Source organism: Cricetulus griseus, chromosome 6, assembly GCF_003668045.3.
Source record: "Cricetulus griseus strain 17A/GY chromosome 6, alternate assembly CriGri-PICRH-1.0, whole genome shotgun sequence".
Lineage (NCBI taxonomy): Eukaryota > Metazoa > Chordata > Mammalia > Rodentia > Cricetidae > Cricetulus > Cricetulus griseus.
In genome coordinates, this window is record NC_048599.1 from 2,100,397 (window position 1) to 2,121,305 (window position 20,909).

At 50.5% G+C, this 20,909-nt stretch overlaps 1 protein-coding gene across 2 annotated transcripts in view; it reads right to left on the reverse strand.

The window, feature by feature from the left end:
• The window catches only part of Cdh4 (cadherin 4), a 522,015-nt gene that overhangs the window by 50,888 nt on the left and 450,218 nt on the right, over positions 1-20,909 (reverse strand). For both annotated transcript variants that reach the window (XM_035446876.1, XM_035446875.1), the window contains 2 exons: positions 13,536-13,691; positions 7,371-7,515 (listed from right to left, as the gene is read on the reverse strand). In XM_035446876.1, the coding sequence (XP_035302767.1) occupies positions 7,371-7,515; positions 13,536-13,691 (301 nt within the window). The remainder of the gene's footprint in view (positions 1-7,370; positions 7,516-13,535; positions 13,692-20,909) is intronic.

A 20,909-nucleotide genomic window follows, 5' to 3' on the forward strand; every position in this document is an offset into this window, starting at 1 on the left:
CTCTGCACTGATACAAGGGGTGAGGGTGTGACTGAGAGGTCAAGAGACATCTTTGCTTGGGCAGTTTGAGAAATGATGCTTCAAGTTGGCTGTGGGCTTTCTGGCCAGAGGCATGTCAGTCATTCTGTGGTGAACCAGGGGACACTCCAGAAGGGAGAGGGAGGCTGGAGAGACAGCACAGTGGGTGAGGAGCTTCAAGAGTTTGAATCCCCAGGTCTATGTCAGATGCAGCAATGTTCACATTTGTAATCCCAGTACTCCCATGGAGAGATGGAAGCAGAGACAGGGGAATGAATCCCCGTTTCATGGCATAGCTATCCTGGTGAACACAGAGGAAAGACTTTGCTTTGGAAAGGTAGACGGTGAGGACTGGTGCCTGAGGTTGTCCTTTGATGGCCACAGTCATGCTGTAGCATGTACACATCTGCACACATGTACAGGAACACACAAACACATGCAAATGATCACACACATATTGCACAGACACACGTAATTTTTTTAAAAAGGAAAGGAGATGAGTGTGTGGCCAGGGTGAATCTGGGGAAAGCGGCCAGTTAACAGGGGGCTGTCCTGGGTGAGACCCTGAACCCTAGTGTGTGATCTGTCATGGTGTAAGTGTGAACTGCTTCCCACAGTTCCTGGTGAGACCCTGGGCCCTAGTGTGTGATCTGTCATTGTGTGAGTGTGAACAGCTCCTCCCTAGGCCTGGGTGAAACCTGAAACAGAGGGGAGGCCTTGAGGTATTTTATAGTCTGGGACCCCTTCTCACCCTGCTTCCTTTCTGGTCTCTGCCTCCTGTTGCAGAGATGTGAAGAGTTCTTGCCGCACGTGCTTTCCATGACAGAGTTCCCTCCGCATGCCTTCCTTGTAATGATGGACTGAACCTTCAGCTGTGTGACTTTTGCCACAGCAGCGAGGAAGCCATGGACATAACAGGCTGCTGCTACTTCACACACAGCTCACAGGCCTGGATGCTGCTGCTACTCACTCCCAGCTGGTGGGGAGTTTGCCTCTTCAGAAAGACACACATTTGATGGGGAAGCAGGCCGCTGAGCAGCCCGTTGGGTGACAAGGGGCAAGGGCTCCTGACATGGGCACTCAAGGGACTATGGAAGAGAGGCTAAATCCAACAAAAGCAACATGGTAAAGTTTGGGAAATGAACTGGTGTTCTGAGTTAGAATGAATGTCAGTGTCCCAAGTCACTCCCTGTTTGTTAATGGTACCTCAGAGCCTCATGTGAATGCTTCTACCTAACCTCCTGGTCCACAAAGTGAGTAGTTATATTCCCATTTTATCATCACGGAAGAAGAAAAGCTTGCCCTGGCCACACCAGGCCCACATGGTGGCTGCACAGTAGTAGAGTTGGGTAAGCAGAGCCCCTGGGTTCTGCACAGAGGTGTGGGCTGGGTCTGGGGCGCACTCTCCCACTCCCAGCAGTACACCACTGAGGGGAGGGGAGAAAACTCAGATACTATCCATCCCAGCATCCACAACTACAGCTGCCACAATGGCAGGGTCAACAGGACAGATACAAAAAAGGACGGACAACGTGGGAACTCGGTGACAACTCCCCACCCATGTGATGGTCGGCACATGAGCTGAGGGTTTTGGATTTTGGACAGGTAGTGCTGGGAGCAATGAGCAAAACAGCCATGAGCAGAAACAAAAAGGAACCTAGACACAAACTCTCACCCTATATGCAAATTGACTCAGCACGAATCAAGGTCCTGGTGTGAACCCGCAAAGCTCTTACAGGGCAGTGTGGGGAGGGAGAGTTGCAGGAGCCAGAGCTCAGGGAGGCATTCTCGCAATACCAAACCCCTGTTCTTAAGAAAAAACTCCATTAAGAGTCATGACTCTACTCACCAAAGACCTGGGAAAACAAGCCACTGAGCAGTGGGCAGAATGTGCCAGCCGAGCACAGGCAAAACTGTGGACAGTGTGGGGAAGGGATTCTGAAGCACCTCTGAGGACAATCTAATTAGGGAGCAGACAGAGACTTGAGCGGTCACCGCAGAGGCTGCACAGATGGTGAGAGGCATGGGACAAGATGCCGCATGTCACTTGTCATCAGGGGAATGCTCTCAGACTGTGGTGAATATCACTGTGTACCCTCCCACAGCTGAGGAGTTCCAGATGCAGAGATGCCTTGACACTCAACATGGCAGGTACAGCGCAGGGCGGCTCCTTGCGGAAGGGCATGGAAGTGTCTTATCAAGTTGCCCACTGCTCACAAAATGCTATTCCTGGATCCAGATATCCTCTAATGCCCCTGTGTTAAAGGGCTGGTCCTCAGCACGGGGGTGCTGTTGGGAGGTGGTGGCACCTCACTATGGCTTGCTATGAAAGCTCGGTTCCCATTGGGCAGATCTGGTCATTGAGAGGCCATCAGATCAGAAAGGTTTTGAGTCACCCAGCGGAAACATTCCCTGGTGAGCTCCTGGCTGAAGGCTTAGTTATTAGTGTCGGTGGCGGTGGCTGGAACCAGAGGTGGGGTCTGACTGGAGGAAGAATGCCACTGGGGTGTGCTGGAGGGGTGTATTCTTCTGCCTGACCTCTGTTCCCAGTTGCTGGGAGGTGAGTGTTATCCCTCTGCCATTCTCTGACACAACCTTTCAGCGTCACCCCAGCCTTGGAGCCAGCCAAGCATGGGCTGAACCCCCTGAAATGGTCCTGAAATGGTGAGCCCAGACAAACCTTCCCTCCATTTAAGGTGATTGTCTCAGAGGCTTTGTCACAGAGATGGGAGCCACAACGAGGTCTGAGATGGACCTGCATTTATGGACCTTCATCCCAGAGAAATGAAGCTGTAGAATGTTCTCAAACATTCTACATATGTGTGATGGGGACGTCCTCCTGTATATGTGTTTCTCTTATTGGTTGATGAATAAAACACTGTTTGGCCAATAGAGGCAGGAAGACAGGTGGGGCTAGGAGACGAGGAGGATTCTGGGAAAGGTAGGCAGAGGGAGACCACAGAGAGAGGCTAAAGGAGTAACAGGTCCCTGCATTCTCCAGTAAGTCAAGACTATGCGGAAATACATAAATTAATAGAAACAGGTTAATGATTAAGAGAGAGCTAGCCAGTAAGAAACTCTAGTCATCGGCCAACAGTTTAATAATTAATATGTCTCTGTGTGCTTATTTGGGGTTGAAGTGGCTGTGGGACCTGGCAGGACAAGAAACCCCTGCAACGTAAGTGTTTCCTCTTAGCAGCTTCATCTGTGACGGCCCCAAGCTGGAAATCACTCTGGCACTTCTCAGAGGGCAGCCAGCTAGTAAACTGTGGCATGTCTGTTGCTTATATCTCTGTCCTGGGACCCCTGTGATGGCCAGGATGAACCTCCAGAGCCTGGCGCTGAGTGAAAGTGCCAGCCCAGAGATCCTGAGGTTCCATCCATACAGTATTTTGAAAAGACAAGGCAGGACAGAGCTTGCCAGGGTGAGGGAGGGGTGGGTGTGGGGTGGGGAAAGGGGATTTGTCCACAAAAGGGCAGTGGAAGGAGTCCTCTGATAGGGTCTGTCAGGAAGAGGGGTTTACTTTAGCTCACATTGGGGGCCAGAATGGCAGCAGGAGGCCCCCGGGAGGAAGGAGTGACGCTGGGACTCCTGCCTTCCTTGTATCTTGATGAAACAGGAAGCAGGGAGCAGACAGGAATTGGGATTGGATTATCAAGCCACAAGGCTGCTCCTCAGTGATCCACTTCCTCCCACAGGCTCCATATTCCAAAGGTTCCATGAGCCCATGGAGGGCAGTTAACATTTACATCATCATAGGTCTTTTGTATCTTGATGGCAGGGGTCATGGAGTCACACGTGTGGCAAAACTGCATAGAAACAGATGCATAGACACAAACAGCTGGACACGCAGACACTCAGGGATACACATACACACACATGCATAGGCTCATATTCAAACACAGCCACACACAGCCACACAGACACACAGACACACACACACACACACACACACACACACACACACACACACACAGATACAAATACCTAGACACACATGAACAGGCTTATATACAAACATCGACACGCACAGATACACACATAGAAATACCTAGACACACATGCATAGGCTCACATACAAACACAGACAGGCACAGATACACACACACACAGACAAACAGCTAGACACAGACAGATGTATACACACAGAAATATAGATACATACAGGCACAGACAGACACGCAGACACCTAGACACACAGGGAGTTCCAGTGACATGGCTGTGTCTTCACCGATGCCCGTGTGCTGGCCTGGCCCATCCTCCTGTGGGAGCCGGCTGGGGTGGCTGGCTGTATTCTCACTGCCACACGTGAATAGATATGTTCCCAAAGAGCCCGTTATTCGGACAAAAATACATTTCTAGTGAATTCCTGCAATTGAGGGACTACCGGGTTGTGGAGGGGAAGTGAGGTGAGTGCAGGTTGGGCCGGACCCCAGGCTACTCATGAGTGCCCCTAATGAACCCTGCCTGTAATGTCCTCTGACAGCGTAGTCAATATTTAATCCTCCCCATTTGTTTCCCGTTAGGACACACATCCGAAACCTCTCATTAGCCCATCTTTCCAGGGAATAATGACTAATTTCCGGCAGTAGTTTTCCTTTCTCCTACAAAGACCCTTCCATTATTATAATTTACTGGTGGAGGAGAAGAAATTGCAGACAATTGCAGGGCCCAGGGACTGTGCTACAGGAAGGGATGCTGCAACCTCACACCTGCCTGGGGTCTGGGGAGGAGGGACATGCCAGTTTCACGTGACATCATCGGGCCTCATCCCATAGTTGGTCTGAACGCAAGACTGCTCCAGGGACCAGAGACAGATTCTGCAGTCTCAGCCACTCAGCACTTACACACAGTCTTTGGAAAGCTTGTTGTGAGTGGCCTGAGAGCAGGGTTCAGATCTGTGATGGCTCCCCTTCTCCCCTTGCCTGGCCAGCTCTGGGAATGACTCACTGTGGGGTCTGCAGGCCCAATGGCTTATGGGGCTTTCTGAGACTTTCAGAGAGGGGGTATGGCATGCTGCTGCTTTTGTTCCCCTAATGAGTCAAGGGCAGCTATACATGCTGGTTTTATTACCACTATTTTTTCTGTTTGCTTTAAAAGAAGGTGTGGGAAGCCTGATTTATGAGAAGACATTTAGATAAGCCCTAGGTCTTGGACGACAGGCCTCCTGCCTCTACGCTAAGGTGAACACACCCCAGCAATGCTTGTGTCTCCCCCCAACCCTTCCAAGAGGTGCCCTTGACTGCCCTCATTCATTTTCTCCGGTGGCTTGTAGCTAATTTGCCCGCCCACTGCTTGCCCCTGACCCTCAAGGGACTGCCTTGGGATGAGCTGCCTAAGGTTCCACAGAAATAATGTTATATCCTGTTCCCTGCGGTGACACCAGGCTCGCCATTGTCTCACCATCGTGAAAGACAAACATTCCAAAATGCAATCACCTTGTTGAAACAGCAGTCCCCAGAGATGGAGCAATGACAACCTCCACCAGCACAGGAGAGTGTGATAAATATTTGCCCTCCTGCCCTAGCCAGATGAGACTGACCCCTCACGGGGCCCATAGAGTGGGGTGGGGGGGGTTGGGGGGAGCAGGTGGCTTCTTGGAGGACAGCTTGCCCAGCCTCTGTTTACACCACATTTCCAAGAAGAAACTGCCTCCAATTTCCCGGTATTCTGCAGAGCACCAGGGCTGGGAAAAAGTGCAGGACACTAGGTAAATGATGAGGGAAACATTTTAATATGTCTGAGATACCCATGTGGAGTGGCTTGCTGTCTGTCTGAACTTCAAGCTTACCCAGGTATCATGGGTTTCAAATGGCTATGCCTGGTACCTTCGGCAGAGGCTTCCATGGGCCTCATCCATCCTACCCTTCCCCGGGGAAAGCTTGTCCAAGGAGGTCCTCTGAGCCCTCAGTGCAGGAGACAGCTTAGTGGGATCACACAGGGATTTGTTAACCCCTAGGCTGACATCTCCTGGAGAGACCCAGCCAGTGGGCCTATTAGGTGTGGGGCAGCTAGCACTCTGCACCTCTAGAAAGGCCTCCAGCAGGGTATGGAATGTGGGTACCTGTGCTGTGACTCCCATACATAGCTGCCTGGGCCTAAAGTGACCTTACTGCTAAATGGTGAGTGACACACCACCTACTTGTCAGTAGCTGTGGAATGCAGAGGTATTGTGTCCTACAGGTCTGTGGGAAGACAGGCTCTTGGGTCAGCTCTTTGCAGGACAGAGGGCCTTGACACAGGGGCTCACCCTCTGGGCTGGGAGGAGGGTCTGTCTTGTTTGGCGGGCCTTGGTCTCTGGCCTGGTTTCCTGACTCAGGTTGGCACAGCTTCTTCCTTTCCTAGGTTCTTTTCCATCACATGGAGCCCTTCTCCTGCACCTCAGCTCCTAGCCTACATGTTGCCATAGAGACAAAAAGACCAGAGGCCAAAGCACAAATCTGCTCTAACAATCCAAGCCTAAATCCTTGGAGCCTGACCCAGGGTAAAAACAATTAGAGCCTTACTCCCAGTGACTCCTGGGCTCAGCCCAGACGGCTGGCTTTGTGGAGGACAAGTGATGTTACACAGTTTACAACCTTGAGGGGAGGTGGTTCAGCTGTCTGCAGGCACAAGGACCTGCGTCCGACTTCTAGAACCCATGTTAAAAAGCCAGGCACAGGGCACATGCAAAAATCCCAGGGCTGGAGAGGCACAGACAGACAAACCCTGGGGCTTGCTGGCCAGACAGCCTAGCTGATGCGGAGACTCCCAGATGAGTGAGACCCTGTCGCAGAAAGCAGGGTGGATGATAACTTGAAGAACAACACCCAAGGTTAACCTCTGGCCTCCATATATGCACTCTTACATGCGTACTCACACACATGTAACCAACATTCACACTCACCCCCCCCAAACATTTACTACACGATAGTGAACAGACTCCTCTTACCTATTCAGATATGACCCCAAGCAGATGACCTGTGGCCAGGTAAAATTATAAAATGTCCCCACTCCTCAGGAGTCTGTCCATTCATCCACTGTCTTTCTGTCCTCCATGTCTATTCTTTCTTAAAACTCTCTTGTCAATTCTAGCCTGGTAAAACCTTTGCTCCCTTGCCTAGGGTCCATCGTTCATGAGAGTCGCCTCTTTCCTTCTCCTCCTGTACCCAAGGTTTGAGCTCCATTAGGCTTATTCACTGTTGCTACAGTGCTCACTCTCTGCAGCCTCATGATACCCTGAGGTGTGTGAGGATGGGAGTTATAAAGACTTGGGCAGTGTTAGGTATTAACAGTGCCAGCCCCAGGATGGGTCCTGTAGAGTGTGTGGGATCCCCAAGAAGCAAATGTCAACACATCTACTGAGCCTCACCTGGCTTGGAGCCCTCATCCACGGAGCCATTGTAGACCTGGTTGATGAACTCAGGGCGGTTGTCATTCATGTCGATGACATAGATATACAAATCGATAGGATTCTCCACCTTGTTGCCATTCATATCCACCGCATGGGCTCGGAGCTGCGGAGAAACAGACATGTCAGAGCTGGCAGCCGTATTCAGGAGTGTGCTTGTCTCTGGTGTGTGTGTGTGGTTCCCTGGGGACTCACAGCACTGGGGTAGCACAACAGCTCCCAGCTCCCTGGGGAAAGAGGCAAAGGCAACCTGGGCAGGGCTCAGGCTAGATTGACCCCTCTGTGCAGATGCGGGTCATGTGGGCAGAAACAGGGCAACACCCTCTGTCTGTGCTGCCAAGGTCACCTGGATCCCGTGGGTCTGACTGATGATGTCTTCACCTGCCTGGGCTGGACAGATTTTATGTCTTCTCAAAGTGCTTGCAGCCGGGCCACTTGTGCCCAGTGGGACAGCGGGGCTTAGGTGCCTCCTCCTGAGAGGTTAACTCAGGGAAGGGCCTGGGAGAGATCTTCATGAGGTACACAGAGAGGCCTGAACAAGCCCCGGGAGAAGATGCTGATTTAGATGTCTACAATGAGCCCACAAACACAAGCTCAGGCCCATCTGCTTCTGCTTGGGGCGTTGTTGGGTCTTGCACAGTGAGGAGGAGAGAGAGAGAGAGAGAGAGAGAGAGAGAGAGAGAGAGAGAGAGAGAGAGACTGAGAGAGACAGAGAGACAGAGAGAGACAGGGAGAGAGACAGAGAGACAGAGAGAGACAGGGAGAGAGACAGAGAGAGAAACACAGAGACAGAGAGACACAGAGACAGAGAGAAAGAGAGAGAGACACACACACAGAGACACACACAGAGACAGACAGAGAGAGGCTGAGAAGGGGCTCCATCCACTCTTTTATTCCTTCTGTGCCTACACAGGGTCCACAAGCAGTAGGTGCTGTGCTGGACCTTAGACTGGAGACAGAGCAGACCCAGTGCCTTTGATGCCCCTCATCACAACTGGGTAGGGACACAGAGAAAGAAGAGGCAGTCTGTCTGTTGGGGGAGGACAGCTTCCTCACGAGAGCCCCCGGGGCTCCACTTCATGGGATGAAGTAAGGGAATGTGAGGTTTTCACCCTCAGTTTGTGACTGGTTCTCTGTCCTCCTCGTTTAGGTCCTGTCATTTCTGGCCCTGAGACCCAGGGCCTTGCTCGCTGCTCCTCACTCAGAAGACAGGAAGTGAGGAGGTGAAAACGATATGCCATGATGCTTGCACCTCGGAGGCCTACGCAGGAGGCTCCAGTACCAGCTGGTGAGGCAGTACGATGGCGTTGTTTTATTTTCAGAGCTGGGATAAACCCTTGGAGTCTCGGAACTGTGGTGAGAGGCAGAAGGGACATGTGTAACAGTGCTTGGCTTAGAGGCTCAGACACTGTGACCATGGTGGAGGTCCATGCTGACACTATGCCCCATTCTCAGGGCTTCCTCCTGCTATATCTCAGTCTCTCTCTGTTTCTGTCTCTTTGTCTCTGTGTCATTCTCTCTCTCTCTCTCTCTCTCTCTCTCTCTCTCTCTCTCTCTCTCCCTCTCCCCTCTCTCTTTTTTTCTTTTTTGAGACAGGGTTTCTCTGTAGCTTTGGAGCCTGTCCTGGAACTCACCCTGTAGACCAGGCTGGCCTCAAACTCACAGAGATCCTCCTGCCTCTGCCTCCTGAGTGCTGGGATTAAAGGCATGTGCCAACAATGACTGGCTCATTCTGTTTCTTATCCCATCTCTCCTCTGTCTGTCTTACTGTCTGTTTCTGTTTATTTCTGTGTGTCTCCCCTGTTTGTCTCTTTGTCTTTCTTTGCATGTTTCTGTCTGCACCTCCTGTCTGTCTCTCCCTAAGTCTGTCCTTTCATCTCTTCAGTGGCTCCTAGGGGCACATGCTGTGCCTGGTGGAGAGGTGTGTTGAATGTCCACTGAAGCCCATCTTGGGAACCAGCAGCGTTGGTTAAGATCCAGAATGCTGTCCTTGGTTCTATTGTGTACAGTGGTAGTGTGTGGTGGGCTGAGACCGTGAGAAGTGTGTGGAAGCCCCTGTCCCTGCAGCCAGGACTTCTGCAGCACTGAGCCAGGGCCTTCATAGGCTGGAGAGGTACATGACGGAAGAGGGTGTGTGAGGCTCCAGAGCTGGTTGTCAGGGAGGGGCGGATGGAGGTCCAAGCAGGACCCTGGGGGCCTGCTGTGCTGTCTTTGGGCCCAGTTGCCTGCTCATCCTCTGGTGAGTCACCCTGATGCAGATCTGTGTTTAGTTCAGAGCTTCCACATAGGATGGAGGGCAAGCACAAGGTGTCTTGTTGGCTCCAGACTGCTCTTGACACCAAGTGGCTATGGAGGTGCATGGAGGGACGGGCCTGCCTTCTCTCCCCTAGGTAACTGAAGTAGCTGTGTTGGGAGCTGTGGCTTGGGCAAGAGTAAGGGGGGAGATCTGTGGGCTTTTGTATCTGCAGAAGTGATGTCATCCCGGCTGTAAGTCACAAACACTCTGTGCTCATTGTGTGGCATCTAATTTGTATGATTTGTCTCATTATTTTGAAATTCATTGTAGTGGCATCTCGTCTTGTCAGTGAACTTGTAGTGGTGGCTACACCCTTTGGGCATGGTTTCAGGTGCAGAGTGACCCTTTTAAGACAGAGGAGCTGTTGTGGGCTCTCTTGGATTGTGGGGAGCATTGGAAAGGCAGAGACTGTATCTTCTGGAGCAGGATATATTTTGGACCAGAGGCCCACCCTCCTCTTAATGCCAGGACTAGTGCTTTATGCCTGTGCTACACACATGTCAGGCAGGGCCAGGGGACAGCAGAGTGAGCTGCACACTGATCACCACAGGCTGAAGGTGAAAGGCCTGAAAACTTTGAGCCCCTGACTCTTTCAGTAGGAAGATTATTGAAGATGCAGAGGAAGGGAGCCCAAGAAGGCCCAGCTCTAGCTGTTTCCTGCCCAGGACAGCCTGCCAATAGCTGCTATATCTCAGAAGGCTGAAAGCAATTTTGGATATGTCCTGAGCACAGGGCAGATAGAACATTCCAGTGGGAAATCAGAGGACTTGATAGGGCCCTCAAGTCAAGGCCTCAGGGAGGAGAGGAAGCAGCAAGCAGAAACTCCTCAGCCCAGGGGCTTTCTCTTATAGACCATGATAATTAAAAGTGAATCTGTCTAATCTTGGAAGAAGTAGGTTTAATCAGTGAGTGGCTTCCTTCTGAGGCCCATGAGGAAGTGATGTGCCGACTCCAGGTCATCTGCCACCCAGGGAAAGAGACAGGGCGAGTGGGATGGGCTATGCCTGCTCTGTCTTCCTCCCAGCCTTCAATTCCACAGATGTGGGCACAGGTGTCTTCAAAAGACATATTCTAGAAGTGGTTTGTGCATGAGGTGGGCAGGAGAACAAGAGGTGGGGAGAGGAGGCAGCTGGAAAGGGTGGGAATGTGGCCCGACAGAGTGGACCTTGTCATAGCCTTGTCAAGTGTGACCTGGACTTCGCAGAGCGAGGCAGGGCCCCTGGGAGCCCCTGGGGGAGACACTGACGCTTCTTGTAGAAACCAGCAGCCAAGCTGAACATTTCCGGCCACCTGCTTGAGCCTCTGCACCTAAGCCAAGCCTCAGTCACAAACAGAGCCTGGCAGCCCCCAAAATGAAGTCTGGGGCAGAGACCAGCTCCAATTCTCTTTCCTCCAGTTGTTCAGCCTGTGAACAAAACCATCTTCCAGATCAAAAGGGACACAGCGACTCTCCAACTGGGGCTCCTGAGGGAATCTCTTTCTCCACCCAAGCTAACAACATGGCTTATTTTCTCAGTTCCTCTCCCTGACCTTGGCCTCTGCTATGTGAGAAGCAAAGCAGGGATGCTCAGATGGCATCCCTGGCACAGATGGGGAGACGCGGTTGGTGCCAGCATCACCCCTGCTTCTTCCCACAGCCTGTGTCTGGTTCTGAAAACCTGGAGACCACTCTTCCTCAGCAGAGTAGGGCCATGAAGATTCAGCTGTTTCTCAGCTTAGAACTGGGTGCATTCCCCAAAACTTGGGCCTGTCTACTCCAGTCATTTCTGTTTTCCCAGCACCTCACAGAGGGACCAACTTAGGTTGAATGCTCAAGAAACAACCCTTGTGTGGGAGGATGGCTGTGTGGTTAGGATGAGCAACTGGGGGGATGAATGGATGAGTAGGTGGTGGGCTGGTTGATAGGTAAATAGATGGGTAGATGGGTGGACACGGATGCACACATGGACAGGCGAAGGGTCAGGCGGATGGATGGATAAGTGGACGGCTGGATGGGCAGAGGCTTATGAGTAAGAAGTAAGATACTTACTTGTCTGGGTGGATTGGTGGGTGACAGGGTGGTGAGTATATGGGGTGTGTATGTAAGTGTGAGTGGATGGACAGACAGACAGATGGGGCATGAAGTGAGTATGTGGGGGTGTGTCTGAAGGATCATGCTTTTTCTTGAAGTGTCTGTGAAGAGGGGCATCTGGAGAGCTGAAACCAGGTTCTCAGCCTGACCAGGATCACTCTTGTGTCTCAGCTCTTCCACAGAAGCCATGGGACATGCAGAGGCTCCTGCTCTGTGGACTATAAACAGCTCAGAAAGGACAAACCACATTCCTGAGGTTGCTTGTCAGTCAGTCCCTTCAGCAGAGCACCCTGCTCCTCAAGACTCATTGGGAGTTGTTGAAAAGGTCGCTGTTGCCAGTGACAGTCTCAACCTCCTGTAATCCCCTCTCTACATAGATGGGCAGCAGCAACTTCAGGGCCAGGCTGTGTCTTTGTCTGAGGAGATAGTGTGGGCAACCTCAAAATCCTTGTGCACATGGAGCCTCCCCCATGAGAGTGGAGCTGGATGATCAACCCCGAACAAATGGCCATCAGACCGCGGGAGCGGGGTCATCCTTCCGTCAGAACAGAGCCCGAGCAAGAACTTGCAGCAATTAATCTGACAGCATGGGGCAGAAGCTGAGAGTTTACCTTTGTTCTCGGATGATTGCCAAAGTGCTGGGCATCCAACATCTGTGCATTTAGCCACAGGCACACACAACACCCTGACCACACCCTGTTCAATCCGCTGGGTAGAGTGGATGCCATCATAACCATGTCACCGCTGAGATCTCTTCATGCCGGGGAGAGACCAGGGTGAGTCCAGGGTGGTCTCAGTGACTTGCCTGAGGCTCACAGAGGAGGAGTACTGGGCCTGGCTAGCCCAGAGCTCAGGGGACTAGACACAGTGTCACTTGGCCATCACATGAGAGAGAGAGAGAGAGAGAGAGAGAGAGAGAGAGAGAGAGAGAGAGACAGAGAGACAGAGACAGAGAGACAAAGAGAGAGACAGAGACAGAGACACAGAGAGAAGAACCTGGGCTGCCTCTGTCTTGTCCAAGTCTAGTGGAGGCAAGGAGGCTGAGACCTCTCTTTTCTTCCTCTTCCTCCTTTCTGAATGGCCCTTGCCTTAGAGGCTCCCAGAGAGATAGTGTGTAAAGGCAGATTGTCTAACCTGGGAACAAGTTCAGATTTAAAGCCCAGCCTGACGTGCAAGTGCTGGGGTTGGGCCTGGCAATCAGGCTTTGATCTTCTGCTGGGCAAGTCTGACCTGTGCTTTAGGACCCTGTGGCCAGGCAGAAGTGTGCTTTGCTGCTGCCACCCTACCAGGGTGCAAGGGTGTGGAAGGGTATGGTGGAGGAGAGACTGTGGCCAACCTACCCAAGCCCAGTCGCCCTGCCCCGGGTGCATAGGCCAGCACCATGGGCATGTGCGGCAGGCACTTTCTCCCTGAGCCAAGCCTGCCTCTACGCCTAGAGACTGCTGACCCAGGAGAGACACCTGACCCAGAGACACCAATGAGGAAAGGACAATGCAGCAGTCAGCCGACTGAGCCAATAGGACCTTGGGAGGGGCCATAAAGGCAGGTCTAACTTCCTGAATAAAGGAGTCTGCAGCACGCTCTGCTATTCACTGACTCCCAGTGCCCGAGTCATTGGTGCTGCGTCTTCTCACCCCCTCCCGCAAGGGGTGTTTGGGCAGGATCACCGGCAACAGCATGGAGGGGTGTGAAGCACTGTGGAAGGGTGGGCAGTCTATAGACTACCTGCTATTGCTATACTCCATATTTGGACACTTACATGGTAAGAGGCTCTTTCCTCCCGGTCCATGGGCCGAGTGACATACATCCGGCCAGACATGGAGTCAATGCTGAAGACCTCCATAGGGGGCTGGTCTGCTCCCACGCCTGTGATGCTGTAGCGAATGGGGATGTCATTGTCCTTGTCAGATCTGATCTGAAAGACACGAGAATGGAGATGTGAGCCTGCTGCAGGGGTGGGGCTGACACATTTATCCTGACGCCCACCCCGGAGGGCCTGACGCCTGGCCACATCTTCAGAGCACCATGGATCACAGCTGGACCAGCCCAGCAGCGTCTCTCTCATACTCAATTACGCTTGTCTCTCCCCCAACGAAGCAACAGGTCACTCTGCCCTAAGGACTACACATGTGTCCCCATCTGTCCCTTTGGTGGACAAACATCCTAGAGGAAAGGAGTCAGTCCAGTCTGAACAGGTTTTAGGTGTATGCACAATAAGATAACGATGTCCTAGCATGTCGTTCAGAGAAAAATCCCGATTTACCATCTAATGACTATGCATTTGATTAAAAAATCCCGTGTTTGCACAAAAGGCCTGAGTTTCCATGTGTCAATCAAAAGTTTATCAGAGCAGAAACCCACCCATACCCCATCCTACAACCAATTTCTCTTCCTCGCGGAATTCCAAGAGTCTCCAGGAATAAATGGGCTCTGGAGCACGCTGGCTCACCCCTGCCACTCCCTGCCTGTCTCCAGTGCACTTTATCTTCTGAATGAAAGCCCTTGCTGCTTTGGTGTTCATGTATGGTTCTTCAGTCCTTTGAAGACGCCAAGAATCGGAGCTACAACGGGCTCAGACAGCAACCACTGGTAGCAGAAGGGCAGTCGGTGGACGGTGGTTACCAAGGGCCACCAACCTTATGTCCAGTGGCTCATCAGGTGACACGGTACAATACTTCAAGATTTATTTATTTATTTATTTATTTATTTATTTATTTATTTATTTTTGAGACGGGTTCATGTAGCTCAGGTTATCTCAAGCCTGTTACATAACTGAGAATGACTTTGAATTCTTGATCCTCCTCCATCTTCCCAGGCCTGGAATGACAGGCATGCACTGTTAAGTCTAGTTTATACAGTGCTAGGAGCTGACCCGTGGCTTCATGAATGTTAGGGAAACACTCCGCAAACTGAGCCGCATCCCCAGCCCTCAATATTTCAAGTTCTGTGTCAAGATGTGACACAGTATGCCAGGTTGCAAAGGGACACCAGTGAGGGGCACAGTGGCAGACTGAAGTCCCTGTCAACTCCAAAAGCAGGGATCTTGCTGGGTGGATCACTTCTTTTCATGAAAGAAGTCAGGACTCCCGGTGGCAGTGTGAGAGAGGTCTCACACTGTATACACCAAACTGAAAGCTGCTCCAGAAATCCCCCATTCCAAAAAAATCCAACTTGATAGAGAACACCCTTCCTTCTTTTCTTTCTTCATTTTTAGAGATAACTTGAATTTAAAATTTTAATTAAAATATATCATTATGCCTTTTCTTCCCCCTTTCAATTTTTGTGGGCTCCTACTCTTTACTTATTGTTATTACGTTATGGCAGTTTGAATAAGAATGGACTTTATAGGCTCATATATTTGAATTCTTAATCGCCAGGGAGTGAAACTGTTTGATAGGATTAGAAAAATTAGCAGGTGTGGCCTTGTTGGAAGAAGTGTGTCATTGGGGGTGGTGGGCTTTGACGTCTCAAAAGCCCATGCCAGGCCCAGTCTCTCCCTCTCTCCCTGCTCTGTCTCCTCCCCCCACTTCCTCTCCCTCTCTCTCTGCCTATGGTTCCAGACACGGCTTTCACCTCAGCTGTTGCTCCAGTGCCTGCCTGCTGCCATGATGATAATGGACTGAACCTCTGAAAACTAAGTGAACCCCCAATTAAATGTTTTCTTTATAAGAGTTGCCCTGATCATGGTGGCTTTTCATAGCAGTGGAACAGTGATTAAGAAAGAAATTGGTGCCAGGAGTGGGGTGACAGGCCGGGTCATGCTGCTTGTCGGTAGAATGTGGATTTTGGATTAGGAAAGCAGTTGGGGTGTTAAGTTGTCTTAATGCACCATCCTAGTAGGTAGTGCCAAGAATTATGTGGGGCCAGCTCAAGAAGTTTCAGAGGGAAGTAAGTGGCCTAGAGATTGTTCTTGTGATACTTTGGTGAAGAATGTGGCTGATTTTTGCCTTTGTCCTAAAAATTTGCAAGAGGCTCAACTGGGTTTTGGATTAATGGTCTTGGAAGAGGAGATTTCATGACAGCCTAGTATTGCCTGTGGCATGTGGTTATCAGTGGTCACTCTTATGTAGATCTACAAGGACAAGGAACAATAGAGTAAAGAAAAATGCATAACGTACAGCTGAAGAGAAAAAGAGCACCAGGAAGTGCAATGTAGAACACAGGAAGAACTTCCAGGGCTCAAGAAGACAAAAAGTTTAAGGTCAAGATCCCACACAGCTAAGCTTCCAACCTGTGGAAAGGATTTGAGGGACAGTGAAAGGAGTCACCAACAACAGAAAGCTGATACAAATGCAACCGAACTTGGGGCCGAGTTGCAGCCCCAGAAGGCAACAGAACTTGGCAACTTTGGCCAAGCGGTTCTAGCTTTAGAGTCATGAATTCAAGACAGGGGTTGTGGAATTTCCCACCAAGGCTAAGGAAAGCTGCTGAGGCCAGGCACGTGTCAGGGGCATCCCTGCGCGGAAGCTCATTTTGTGAAGCTGTGAAGGTGAAGCCTGGATTATTGGAGACCCCAAGATATTGGAGATGCCAGAGTGATGGGACACCTGCCAAAGGTGAACTGCAATCCGCGCGTGGAGCCAACCCCGGAGAGAGGTGTGTTGCAGGCGACAAAGCTGAAAGGAGCTGGAGTTCTGAAGAGAGCCTTCACATCAGACATGGAGATGCAGTTTGGTGTTTGTCCTGCTGGGTTTTGCTCTTGCTTTGGTCCAGGGTTTCCCCACTGTGTGCCCTTTCCACCCTTTTGGAATGGTAACGCATATTCTGTGCTGTTGTATGTTGGGAGTGTGGGTTCTGCTTTTTGGTTTTGATTTTACAGGGGTTACAGCGGAGAGACTATGGTAGACTATGGCGACTTCTGAAGTTGGCTTGAACTCACATTGTGTTTTGGCATGGCTAGAAGCCCATGGGGGCCAGGGGTGGAGTGTGGTGGTTTGAATAAGAATGGCCCCCACAGGCTCTTATATGTGAATTCTTGGTCACCTGGAAATGGAACTGTTTGATAGGATTAGAAGGACTACAGGTGTGGCCTTGTTAGAGGAAGTGTGCTACTGGGGGTTGGGCTTTGAGTTTTCAGAAGCCTGCGCCAGGCCCAATCTCTCTGTCTGTGGATCGTGATGTAACTCTGTTACTTCTCCAGCACCATGCCTGTTTGCACGATGCCAGGCTCCCCACCATAATGATAATGAACTAAGCCTCTGAAACTGTAAGCAAGCCCCCAATTAAATGGTTTCTTTCATAAGAGTTGCCCTGTCATGGTGTCTCTTCACAGTAATAGAACAGTGACTTAGACATCTATGTGACAACTGCTGAGTCTGGTTAGTGTTGCTTGTGTGCATTTTTCTTTTTGAGGGGGCTGAGCATGGGGACCAGATAACCATTTTGGACATTCAGCTCTGGGGAAGACCAAGTTTCCATCTCTCAGCAGTTTTTAAGTGACTGCAGCTCTTCATCTAGTGAGGGCTCCATGTCATTTCCATGCTGGCATGTCACATTCTCTCTTCATCTTCCTTCCTTCCTTCCTTCCCTTCCTTCCTTCCTTCCTTCCTTCCTTCCTTCCTTCCTTCCTTCCTTCCTTCCTTCTTTCTTTCTTTCTTTCTTTCTTTCTTTCTTTCTTTCTTCCTTTCACAGAGTCACACTATATAGTCTAGACTGGCCTATAACTTGCTTTGTATGTAGACCAGGCTAGTCTCAAGAGATCTGTCTGTCTGTCTCCGTGTGCTGGGATTAAAGGTATGCCCCTCCCCTCATGTCCGGCTGAGAATACCTATCTTTTTTTTTTTTCTTATAAAGAAAAACATTTAATTGGGTGACTTACAGTTCAGAGGTTCAGTTCATTATCATCATGGTGGGGCATGGCAGCGTGCAGGCAGACATGGTGCTGGAGAGGTAGGTGAGAGTTCTACGTCTTTTGCAGGCAACAGGAAGTGAACTGAGACATTTGGCAGTATTTTAAGCACAGGAAACCTCAAAACCCACCTCCACGGTGACACAATTCCTCCAATAAGGCCATACTTACTGCAACAAGGCCACACCTCTTAATAGTGCCACAACCTATGAGTTTATGGGGGCAATTGTATTCAAACTACCACAGTAACTTATACCTGTTGAGAATACCTTTCTTGTCGGGCATTGGTGGCGCACACCTTTAATCCCAGCACTCGGGAGGTAGAGGCAGGAGGATCTCTGTGAGTTCTCAGCCAGCCTGGTCTCCAGAGCGAGTGCCAGGATAGGCTCCAAAGCAACAAGAGAAACCCTATATTGAAAAACCAAAAATAAATAAATAAATAAAAATGAAAAAATAAAAAATAAAAAATAAAAAAAGAGAATACCTTTCTTAAACCAGCATTTACTATGGTTGTACCACAGATGGTTACACTAGAACAAGGTCACCAACACCAAGTCACCAACGGCAACAGAATGACTCTCTGGCATTGTAACAGTAGGCAGAAGTTCTTTACCTGTTGGGGGACATGGAGTTTTCACCACATAGTCATCATGTAGGTCAGGACAAACTTACAAATGTTTGTGTTGGCTCTGGGAGAAGAAGCAGGCAAGATAGCCGTGAACATATATGTGGTGGACACAGTCTGTGGGGTTCAGTTCTAAGCCCCCAGTGCCCCTACTTATGCTTCCATGACAATGTAGGGGACAGGGCTTCTGAGAATAGGACTAGAATAGGTCAGGATTGGGTGGTAGACATCTGGGCTCCCTTGCTGGCTTAGCTAGAGCCGTGTTTTTATTTGAGTGCTGGCGATGCTGTCTGAGCTTGTGCCATCTGGTCTGGGCATAGCAGAAAAAGTCTACATGGAGGTGAGCTGTCCCATGTGCTGTCTTGGTGAGGGGACAGTCTCTGAGAACCTGTCTATTCTCCATCCTTGCATAGGTCCATGGGATTGAGTAACTCGGGACTTGGAGAGTCTAGAGGACAGCAGAGCCTGCCCTATGTGTGAGTTCTTGGTGCCTGAAGGGCAAGGGACAGTTCCCACAGAGGTGAGGTGGCAGCATGTGCATTGGGACAGGCTTGGAGTGCCCCCAGGCTGGTACATTGGGAGCTCTGGCTTTGGGTTTGGACATTAGCATTAGAGTCACAGTCAGGACTTGAGTGATGCTGTCCTAGTAGCACAGAATGAAGGGGACACACGGAGCCAGGAGCCAGTCCTCTGGTGAGAGTGAGTGTCTGTAGCCCCAGGACAGGTGCTGCTGCTCCATGTGTGGCTGCTGCTCCATCCTTCTGGCTATAGGGACACCAAATTAATTAATTAATTAATTAATTAATTAATTAATTATAGCTGTGCTGAAAGGAATCCACCATACAGTTAAAGGTTTTGTTCGTTTGTTTGTTTTTGCGTTTTAAAGGGAACTCGTTGTGTTTGGATCATCTTCTGGGCCGCTCAAAAGCACCTTCTGAGTTACAGCAGCAGTGGGCCACTGAGCACGTGTCCAGGGGCTCTTTGCACAGACCTTGGAACGCTCCGATTCTCTCATAGTTTACCTTGCGGAGAAGAAATACTGTGTGAAGGAAGCCAGCAGGCCAGGAGAGAGCACTTTCCTGTGATTTGTGTCTGGAGAATGAGGAAAACAGGCAGACATGGATGTCGAGTGAGGAGCAGAAGTGCAGGCAGCCCTCCCACCTGCTCCCTGCTGAGGGGCCACCAGAGTTGCTTGGGCTCCTTTGCGTTTGTCATTAGAGGACAGAACAGATGGTAAAAGGTTAGTTTAAAGTGATGTCTGCATTAAAATAATGTACAGCACCGACGTTTGTGTTCACCTGGGGATGGTAGCAGGACGGCTGTGTCCTCAGGAAACAGTGGAAGGAGGGCGGTCCCAAAGCCTCCCGATAGAGTGTTAGCCTTGCTTAAATGAACTTGAAGCAGGAGAAAGTCCCCATGTGGCTTCCAGTTGCAGACACCTGGGGTTTATTCCCAGTGTATTTAGGTGAGAAAATGGGGGTGGGGGGCAATCACATCTGGATTCCAGATGTGTGTGTAAGTGGGGGAGGCAGAGAGGGAGGGAGGAAGAGAGGTCCATTCAGAAAAGGTCCTCAGCCCAGGACCGAAAATACACCATGTGCCAGGCCCTATGGAGGACACAGTCTCCTGTCACGGAACAGGAGCTGTCCCACAAGGTGACACTCCATAGTTATAAATCTGGACAAAAGCTGTCAGTGAGAAGGGAGACTGTGAGGATGTGGGCAGCACGGGGCAAGAGTGGCTCAGAGAACATCACACCCAAATTTGGCTCATTTGTTCTTATCTGCAGCCAGTTATGAACACAGATATCTTCCACACAGATGCAAAAACACAATATGCACACACACACACACACACACACACACACACACACACACACACACACCATACAACACACACAGAACCACACATAGACAAACATGCATGCTCAAACACAAACAGTACAAAGATCCGTGCAAACACATCCAAACACGTAAGTGTATACAAGCCTCCATGCCTGCACCATGGCCTGCCCTCTGGGCACTGCCTCTGAAGGAGTCAGATATTCTGTGGCTAATGGTTCTGTCACTCACAGAGATAATCCTCAGGATCAAGCCTGTCCAGCAGGACATGGATCTCTGGTGAGGTGTCTCTGTGCTTTCTCCTTGTACCATATTAAACCCAGAGATTTCCCCGGGAGAACAGGTTGCAATTTCTCATTTTTGTTCTCCCCTGGGAGTCTGCATGGCCTGCAGCAGCTCCTGCTTCTTCTTCGAGTGAAGGGCTCTGAGTCGTGACAGCCGTGCCTCCCCCATCCCTCTGCCCACGCGCCAGGATGGAGACGGGTGGATTTACACTTGGCCGTGACTGCAGCCAGCAAGACTGTAGCTGGCCAAGAAAGGCAATTTTCTTTTAAAACCCGTCTCTCACTGAAGCCCAGAGGTAAGAAGATGTTTGCATCTAAACACATTTGCAGCTTCCTGTGGTCCCAGCCGTGTGCACATAAAACACTAATGTTCTTGGTGCTTAAACTTGATCCCACAGCTGACAGAGAATCAGGTTTTCTTGTCTTCTGCATCCACTCACTTTTGCTTTTCCCAGACGCCCCTGTCTCCATTTTTCCTTCCCTGCCCCATTGTCATCAAGCACTAATGATGCTTCACATACCTTGCTGGGACTTG